Source organism: Apium graveolens, chromosome 3 (assembly GCF_009905375.1).
Source record: "Apium graveolens cultivar Ventura chromosome 3, ASM990537v1, whole genome shotgun sequence".
Lineage (NCBI taxonomy): Eukaryota > Viridiplantae > Streptophyta > Magnoliopsida > Apiales > Apiaceae > Apium > Apium graveolens.
The window spans coordinates 66,302,322-66,313,182 of NC_133649.1; the positions used below are offsets into that span (position 1 = coordinate 66,302,322).

General features: G+C 29.5%; 1 protein-coding gene across 1 annotated transcript; it reads left to right on the plus strand.

Moving 5' to 3' along the window:
* The first annotated feature begins 6,999 nt into the window (after positions 1–6,999).
* On the plus strand, positions 7,000–8,074 carry LOC141710754 (putative WRKY transcription factor 51). Its single transcript, XM_074513288.1, has 3 exons — positions 7,000–7,244; positions 7,489–7,638; positions 7,755–8,074. The coding sequence occupies exons 1-3, from the start codon at positions 7,099–7,101 to the stop codon at positions 7,957–7,959; spliced, it is 501 nt and encodes a 166-aa protein (XP_074369389.1). The 5' UTR covers positions 7,000–7,098; the 3' UTR covers positions 7,960–8,074.
* The last annotated feature ends 2,787 nt before the right edge of the window (positions 8,075–10,861 follow it).

Sequence of the window (10,861 nt, forward strand, 5' to 3'; positions counted from 1 at the left end):
AAACCAAGGTTATTACTTGCTGTATTTAATACTAAGATTCGGGAGCTCAAGGCCTTCAATGGCTGCTCTCGTGTTTCGTGACTCAATCTGCCTTTACGAGATGCCTACGTATCTCTGTGAATTAGAGAATCAAGCCAAAAAACGTAGTTCTGATCTGTGGTGTGAGGCCCCTTATATAGATGTGGGAGTCCTTGAATTGGACTTGGTATAGGAGACTTGGTGGACAAGCCTCTGAATTAGGATAGACTTAGGAGTCCTAGGAAGTAGGAAGCTGATTCCTTATCCTTTTAGGTCCCCTTGAGGCTAATCTATAAGGATTTATATCCTTATCGGGACTCTTCTCAATAGCTGATTTTTCCCTTATTAATTAATTACGAAATTAATTAATAATTAGGGCTTTTGGGCCTTTTTTATTCCATCAGGCCTGATCTGGTCCATCAGGCTTAACCTTTCTGGTCTGAGTTTCATATATCTTTTTATTGGGCCTAGCAGCCCACAGCTTGTACAATTAATGCAGTATTTAATTATACAATCATAATTTATTTATCCTTATCATGAACATATCATTAAGGGTAAACAACTTAAAGCGTATAATAATTCCATCAATATTTACCAAGATAAAAACCACATATCATCTAGTTGAACATATATAAATTCCATGAGCAAGGCTAAAATTTGCATTTGCTATTCATAAGATAGAGGTCACGAGAAACATACCTCTTCCTGATAAGTTTCCAGTTGTAAACATACAAAAAGTAACTCGCAAAGATAATCCAAAACCCACATAACTAAAGAGATGAAACATACTAACCCAAAAGCCTAAAATCAAATAAACCTAAATTAGTAAACTCTAATTTACATAAATCAAAAGTACAAAGTTAAATCAAAACCCCGTGTAATTAGAGATTTGTTACCCATACTGAAGAATTAACCAAAGCTTCATTTTCTATGAAAGAAGAAGATAGAAATAAGAATATAAGAGAAGAGAAGAGAGATAAAAGTAGGAGAAAAATGACGTGAATTAGAGAAAGGGGGAGAGATGAGAAAAGATAAGAAGCAGCGGCGGAGGGGGTGGATGGGAGGAGGGGTTAATGATACAACCTAAACCTAAGTGTTTAAAATGCATTGCAGAACTCAAGGCCCAACCCAATAATGCAGTACATCATGTGTTTAAGTAAGGTATGTGTTTAATACATATATTTAAAAATAATATTTAAATATTTCCGATTTAATTCTGATTTTACCTTCAGAAAAATCCCCATTCCGATAAATCGTAAATCGGTAGGTCAACCGATTTAGTCCGATTTCCGATTTCTGTAACCATGATAAAAATTAATAATATATTTATTAATTTTGTAAAAATGTATTAATTAATTTTATAACAGCTTGTTTGCTTTTTTGTAAAGGTATTTAGTTTAATATATTTTATTTTATAATTTTTTTATAATACTTTATTATTTTAAAAAGTAATTGTTCATTTCCAATATATTATAAAAGAAGTATAATATATAATTAGTTTAATTGTTATACGATTTCACAAAATACGTCTGTAAAATTAGTTTTCCTGATTTGATATAAAATCTAATTTTTTTTTTAAAAATAATTATACATCTCTAAAATTAGTAGGTAACATCATTCGTATAGTCGGATCGTCTAATAAGAATTTTAAAAATATAGAATCACCACTCGAGACAAGACTGGGTAACAAGAACCCGTGTTGACCGTAGTTTGACTATTATGAAAATATACGATATAAAATCTAAATTTTTTTAAAAAAAATTATACATCTCTAAAATTAGTAGGTAACATCATCCGTATGGTTGAATCGTTGAACAAGAATTTAAAAAAAAATAGAATCACCACTCGGGACAAGACTTGGTTATAGGAACTCGTGTTGACCGTAATTTGACTATTATAAAAACACACGATGTAAAATCTAATTTTTTTGGAAAAAAATTAGACATCTCTAAAATTAGTAGGTATCATCATCCGTACGATTGGATCGTTGAACAAAAATTTAAACAAAATAGAATCATCACTCGGGACAAGACTTGGTTATAGGAACCTGTGTTGACCGTAATTTGACTATTATAAAAACACACACTATAAAATCTAATTTTTTTAAAAAAATATTTAGACATCTCTAAATTTAGTAGGTATCATCATCCGTACGGTTGGATCATTGAACAAAAATTTAAAAAAAATAGAATCACCACCCGGAACAAGATTACGTAATGGGAACCCGTGTGCACCGTGATTTGACTGTTATAAAAGCACTTGATATAAAAATCTATTTTTTTAAAAAAAATTACGCATTTCTAAAACTAGTAGGAAACAACATCCGTACGGTTGGATCAATTAAAAATTATTTTAAAAAAATTAGAACATGAATATAACAAATAAATTTTAAGAATAATACAATAACTAAGGCAACACTAAATAACCTACTAGAACACCAGAAAGCAAATGCAACGCCTGAATTGCCACGTCAGCAAATGGGCCCCACTTGTGCCACGTCATCATGGCATGTCAGAATTTTAGGCCCCGCATGTGGGTCCCACCGGTGCCACGTCTGACGTAGCATGCCACGTCACCAGTGGGTCCCACATGTGGGGCCCAAAATGCTGACGTAGCATGACACGTCAACATGCCATGTCATCAACTATGGGTGCCATACATGCCACCTCAAATTTATTTTCCATGTCAGCATTTATTAAAAAAATATCTAATGCAACGCTATGACCTCTATTGTTGCATGCTGCGCAACACTAACAGTTATTAGCAACGGTAGTTTCAATGTACTGCAACGTATCTCCACTGTGTTGCAATAAACTGAAAATTTTGTAGATAATGCAACGTTTTTCGTGCAACGCTGGATAAAAACCGTTGCCTATGTGCACTTATGGCATAGTGAACTCACTCTTTATTTAAAATTTTATAATTAAAAGTATATTGAAGTTATAAAAGGACAAAAGAAGAGGGAGAGAGAAATAAATGTGAAAGATTATTTTAATATAAAATGTAAGTTAAGAGTTAGGTAGAGCCTCCTAGAATTGAGGAGAGAGAAGAGTCTCTTAAGTTTTTAAGAGCCTCTTAGAACTCAAATTTTAGCATCACTCTCTAGTTTTAAACTTAAAGCCCATATAAGGAGTTTGTTGGAGATGTTCTTAATACCTCTTTCAAATTATTTTAGCATATAACCAATATTTGCACTTTTCGTTTAATTATTTTAAATAAATTAAAAGCTACTAAAAATATATATTCTCAAAATAAGTTAAAATATTGACTGAATATGAACAGACTAAGAAGTAAACGAGGAAATATGGTCAAATAGGAAAGAGATAGTATGATTTAATTAAAATATATATTATTTAAAAATATAACTTATAACCTTACAAATGACTTTTTGGATAAATATTCGAGAAGGAAATCATTAAATATACTAGCTTATGACCCGTGCGATGCACAGGTCTTGACTAATATTCATATATTTTCATTTCTATTTTATGTAATTTTATTAAAATTCTATATAAATAATTAAATACTAAATAATAATTATATAATTATACTTTCATTGTGTAAAATTTCAAGTTAAATTCAAATAATATAAATAATATATGACTGATGAGATCTTATAAATAAATAATAATATAAATATTTGTTGTTAGCGAGATTTGAACCTGAAAACTTATATGTATCTTTATAAATAGTAATATAAATGTTTGTTATAAATGAGATTCAAATCTGAGAACTTATATATATTTTTATAAATAATAATATAAATGTTTGTTGTTGAGGGGATTCGAACTTGAGAACTTTTGGAGTGTATTGTTTTAGTATTTGAATCTAACGATTATGATTATTTGATGAAGAAGAGAGATGGAAATGGGTAACCAAAATGAGAGGTTAACCAAACTACAAATTAAATCGCATTCGGGTTATTATACTATAGTAAATAAAATATAGATTTTATATGCTTAGATTTCCATATTAACAACTTTGTCTAAAAATATACTATTCAAATGATGAGAGTTCAAAATGCGAATTTCACATTTTATATTAATTTCACTCCATAAATAACAACTTATCCAAAAATTTAAAAAATATCATCAAAATACTTTATTATTTATATAAAAAAATTGAACAGTTAATATTGGAATCACAATATTTAAAAATAATATATCGAATACAACGTAAAATCTCATATTAATTTGAAAATAAAGTGTAACATATAATATAGAATTTTGAATATTTTAAAATACTTTTTAATAATAAAATTATGTGTAGTAAATAATTTGTTTAGATCTTTTTTTGTGAGAAAATTAGAATCCTAATGTGTTTTTTAGGCCTTTACTCCATGGAGAATGTAATATCCCGTAATTTTTGGAATTTGATTGATAATAGAATAATAGAATAAAAAGTATTAAAATTAGACGAGGACTAGGATTTAAAATTTCAATTAGACAAATGGGCCTAAAATTTGGATCAGATTCTAATATGGATAATTTGTAGGTTAAGATATAGAGTTTTGTATCGTTATAAATAGATCCTATCCGTCCTCCTCGTTTTAATTATTAAAAATTCGTAGGGCTTTGTACGCAAAAATCAGCAGTCTTGTAAAATTTGTAGAAAATTCTTCGTAATTCGGAATTCGATGAGTCTGGACTTTTCGGAAAGATCTTTTCGTTCTCTACAACTTACGTGTTTCGTGTTTTTCAAGATAACGTCGTTTAGAGGGTCAAAAAGGTTATATTCAGATCTTGTCAGGTTTTGAGGTAAGTTTTCGATCGATCTTGCTAGTGTTTTGAAACTTGTGTGTTATACATGTATATTTGATTATCAAAACTTGGGCTAAATGATGATATATATGAAAGTATTATGTGTCATAAAATATGTATCGAGGTGTATGTGTGGTGTCTAGATGATAATTTGTGATCTTTGACTTGTGCCATGGTTTGTGAAAATATCGAATAAGAACTTAGGACCGCAGTCACCAGATTGTAGTGACAGTTTTTAGAAAATTTAGGACCGTTATCACCGAGTTGTAGGGGTCGTGGCATATGTGCTATGTGTATCGAATAAGAATATGAAAGTGTATCGAAAGTGTTTGTTTCGTATGTCGTATATCGTATCGTATTTGTTATATGTGTTTTATGTTATTTGGCCTACTAGTTGGATCGATTGTTTTCATGCTGGGTTGTATAGCTCATTCTTTCAATTTCAGGTTTCGCCTAAGAGTTCGAGTTGGATAACATTGGAGTTCGAGGATCTTAGTATGGGAGTAGATTGACCTTTGGGCTTCCGCTTTTAGCTGCGCTTTCGTATTAGTACCTTTGTGATAGAATTTCGTATTAGTAAATTGTATTTTGTACTAGTTTTGATTTAGAGTTAATAGTCTGGAAGTGCGGGCTGTCTCAGAAAACCATCTTATATGGAGAACCGTGGAGAATGATTGATTTTATTATAAAATCTCATCACAAATTGTAAAATTTTATTTTAAAAAATATATAATTCGATGATAATCTATAATAATAATTATATTTGAATATAATAAAAAATTTAACAATTAAAATTTTAAAAAATAATGAATTTTAAATTTGATTCTATAGTGAAATAATTTTTAATAAGTGTGATTTTACTGTGATTCTACTATAGAATCAAGTTAAGTTTTTTCATTAAATTTCAATGATTTTTTATATAAAATATTGTGTAACTTCGATTTTTAACTTGGTAATTAACATTTGTAACTATATATGATGAAAAATTAAATAAATTATATATTCTATATTTTTAAAATAGTGGTTCTCCACAATTATCTATATAAGATGGTTGTTTATGGAGTCCTACCCGTGTTTTTTATATAAGTATATGGTATTTTTATTATTCTTTGTATAATAGTGTTCATGAAGTAATTTCCTAAACTAAATGAATAAATATCATTGATGTGATATTATATAGAATTTTTTATTAAATTGTATTGTTTTAATAAAAGAATTTTCATTCAGACTTGATGAACTATCTGATTTCATTTTCGATCTTTGGATTAAACTGAAGTGAAGTGAAGTTCTGAAGCTTCCGTTCTGATTCCAGGACGCCCCAATAGCAATCACGTATGAAAGAAGACAAGGCTTGGGGTTTAGAGATATGATATCACATGAAAATCCATGACTTTTATAAATTATTTTTGAATTATATATTTCATAATAAATAAGATAAATATATTAAATATTATTAAAATATTTAAAATATATTTGATTTGTGTTCCGATTAATCCCCGATTTGTCGATTAATCCCTCATCGGTACCCAAACCGACTAGTGCCGATTACCGATTTTTACAACCATGACGGTGACACATTGACAAGAAAATTAAACAATACATAAATTAGGTTTATTTTTTGCCAAAGAAGAAATTGATTTGTTTACACTGTAGAATTAAAATCGAACTATTTAATATTTTTCTTTTGATAAATTTCATCCTATAACCTTATAAATTATTATATGTTATAAGAAATTTTTGGGACCCAGTCATGAATATTGAGCCGTCGAACATGATCAAACGTGAAACTCTTGATGATAAACTTATTAACTTATTGAGTATAAACATTTTACCCAATTGAATTAATATAAATTTTTATATAATAAGGTTAATCCCAGCAGTATAAGTGTATAGTACGTCAGCGTGATGATGTCAGCTAATAAAACAGATTGCACCAAAGCAACTTCTTTGTATCTGCTGAGAGATTGCAATTAAATTATAAAGGTGGCTTTGAGAAGCAAATTAGAACACGTCAGAAATTACATTATTATTATTTTAGAATTTATAATATAAAAAAAACATACGATATACTGTTATTATGTATTTGACCTTTATATGTTAAATTTAAAATGAGAACCTTTCTTTTCTTTTTCACATTTTCGTTTTTTAATGAGATAGGGCCATTTATAAAGAAGCCGTCACAATAAGTGGAAGCTGCAGAGTGCCAACCTTTTGCTGGTCAGCATATATAGTAGTAATGAAGCCAGCATAAACACTTCCTAATTTGAGTAACAATAGCTAAAGCGCAGTACCTAATAACTTTATAACATCCATATATAATATGGATCCCACAGATTTTGAAAAAGCTTATAATGCTACAGATTATAAAAATACAGGCAACCCCTATTTCGACATATTAAATTTTCTGGAATTGAACGAAGATGGCTTCGAAGAAGATTCAGTACCACGGGTCCTGGTGTCTCCGGAGTATGTTTTCGACCAATTCAAGAATTTTTGACATGCAACCTAGTTTAACTGCCTATCTAACAGTTACTGTCTCCGTACTACATATATTAATATGTGTAAAAATATATTATCCTGGATTAGATGTATTGTATATATAGTAGCATTAATTAGTTGATTCGCATATATATATATATATATATGTTGGATGTTTTGGTACGTACGTATATTTGATGAGGTGATCCAAATTTATCATTACATATTGAAGAAAATCCGACGCTGCTGCGGTTAAGAAGAAGAAGCTGAAAATGGAAGGTAGAGTTGCATTTGTAACAAAGTCGGAAGTTGAAATAATGGATGATGGATACAAATGGAGAAAGTACGGCAAGAAGATGGTAAAGAACAGCCCAAACCCAAGGTACACCCTATTTAACTATATGTATGTATCTTTAGTGTATACAAGAATGTTTAATTTTCTCCTTTCCTTATCAATAAATAAAAAAAAACAATGTAAAGACATGTATGATTACACAGGAATTACTACAAGTGTTCAAGTGGAGGATGTGTGGTGAAGAAAAGAGTAGAAAGGGACAACGAGGATTCAACATATGTTATTACAACTTATGATGGGGTGCACAACCATGAGTGCCCTTTTGTGCTTTATCATCACCGCCACAATAACTCTCATTCTCATGATGCCTGGACTTTGCAATCTTCCAATTCTTCAACTACATCTTAAACATACCCCCTTTTTGTACTCTTTTATTTTATTTTACTCCTGAAATTAGTTTCAATTATATAAATTAATATTTCATAATCTCCGCTTAATGGAATGTCAAAAATTTAGGAAGTGACGAATTAATGCATGTGATCTATAGGGTGCATGTTACAGCGGCACAGGTATGGGCATGTCAAGATGTGCATATTATGACGTCAATTAGCCGGAAATGCCTTTTCATAATTGGGCATGCCATTTTACTATTTTTTAATTTTTAATAATTATTTTTAACATTAGAAATATCAAGAAATAACAAATCTATCTATACTATACAATAATAACCGAAATGACCTATAATTTGTAATTTGGTTGACCCTCATTTTGGTTATCTCTTTCCAGCACGATCGTCGGATCTTTTTCACCAAATAATCAGAGTCGTTAGATTCAAATAGTAAAAAATACACTCCACAATTTCTCAGATTCGAATCCCGTCAACAACAAATATTTATATTATAATTTATAAAGATACATATAAGTTCTCGGGTTCAAATCTTACCAACAACAAATATTTACATTATTATTTATGAATAAAATCTCATCAGTAATATACTATTTATACTTTTTGAACTTAATTTGAAATTATACACAATTAAATTATAATTATATAATCATTATTTAATATTTAATTGTTTATAAAAAATATTAATAAAAATAAAAATAAAATTATTATTTAACCAAGACCCGTGCATTGCACGGGCCGTAAGCTAGTATAATTTTAAATATGTACATATATTTTAATATCTAAAAATTTACTAATATAAATGAGTATTATGATGATATTTGGTTGTTACTGTCAACTAACTTTAATTTTATATTAAAGTTCACAGTATATTAGTATAATAATTATTTATTAAATTTTATTATATTTAATTGATAAATGACATGCCTATAGACATGTCTTCTCGGAGTCTCGTGACAGTTAACCAGAGATCAGAGCATGCATATATAGAGGTACTTGAAGACTTTAAGTAGTCCATTTTGTCGCAAGAATTAAAATGATAGAGCCGGCCGGATCTTCAACTATATTGTGAATATGCTGAGATAATCAAGCGAGAAGAAAGTGATCTAAGCAAGGCTACAACTAAAAAGACGCACAAATTTTACTTAGGGAGGGTCAAAATTTAATATATTATTTTCATTATATTTAAATTTTAAAATCTTTGGTTAAAAGCAAGTTATTAAATATATCAAATCATATTTAATGTTTTTAATAAATTTAATTACAAATTAATGACTTGAATAATAGAGAAAACAACTCATATTTAGGAATTTGAAATAAAATCGCATTTTAAAATATACAAATCTAGATAAATCATATTTCAAGGAAGATATTATAGATGAAAATAAGTAATAAACACTGTACACTGAAATAGAAATGGGTTGGACTTTTTTTTTCTAAATAAAAAATTTCAAAAGGAAAAAAAGGGAAGAACAAGAACCCAGGACATACCCTTCTATTATAAAAATAAATTAATTATCCACCAGATAACCTATCTAGACTCCCTCTCATCAAACTAGTACTACTATTTACGTAACAACTTTGAGCAACTCCAAAACTGTCCTAAAAAATTGTTTTAAGTTAAAATTTGAGACATTTTGGATAAGAAGGTGCTCCAACAATGTCATAGTGGTGTATTAAAATACTAGAACATTCATCATAGAACATTCATCATGTCCCTCATTTTTAAGGCAGCACTAAGCATGCCCTATCTCATTTATTTCAACTAAAAAATTATTTCCCTCCCTTTTTACACATCTCTCCCTTTTTACACATCTCTCCTCTCATTATTTACTTTCCCTCCTTATTATAATTCAAATATATTATTATTTTAGTAATAAGGCACAAATATAAGGCAGATTGTTGGAGTTGATATACAATAAAATGGTCTTAAATTACTAGTACACAATATTTAATTATATTTATAAGACATTTACTAGGATATTGATGGACTTGCTCTTACAACGTTAATATAACATAGACCGGTATGTTGTTGAATTATGTAAAAAAAAATAATAACAGGCCCTATATTTTTAGCGTGAGCCGAACGGGTGTTGTCTTAGACCAGACAATTCGTTAGGGTCGTATATTTTTATGTCATGTATATTTTTGTGTCGTATACTTACAAGTCAAACACAAAATCGATCCATATAGAATTCGTGTACTTTCGTGTTCGTATATCTCCGTTTCGTGTCGTTCTCGTGTGTGTTCGCGTAAAATTGAATATTAATATTAATATAAATAAATAAATATAAATATTATTTTTAGGTAAAATATAAACAAAATTATGTACAATATATGCATTTAAATCATTTATACTTACAACAATATAAAATTATGCATTATTTTTAAAGTATTCATTATAATTATACATATTTATATTTACATTTATATAAATTTAGATATTAATATTATTATTTAATTAAAAATATATTTATTTCGTGTACCTCATATTGTATCGTGTACCCAACAGGTAAATACAAAACCGACACAATATCTCAGTCGTTTATTTCGTGTCGTGTACTTAATAACTCCGGTGAGTGAGGCGGCTCCTTCCGATGCCGTGCCTGGACCTTCTTGCTGAGAGTGGGGTGTAGCTGCTGTGGGGCGTCTGGAAAACAACACCGGAGGGGGGGTTTAAGGCCCGCGGTGCCTCCGGTGTGAGAGTAAGAGCTTGTTTGGGGAAGATGAAGATAGATAGGACAAGAGGTGGCTGTGTGTGTATATGCTGGTGAGTAAGAGAGTGTGTGTGTGTGTGTAAAAATGTGTCTAACCCCTAAACCCTTAATCTTTGGGGGTATATATAGCCAAAAAGTAGGGTTTAGGGGTTGGTACCTGTTAGTCCCTTAACAATGTAGAAAGAAT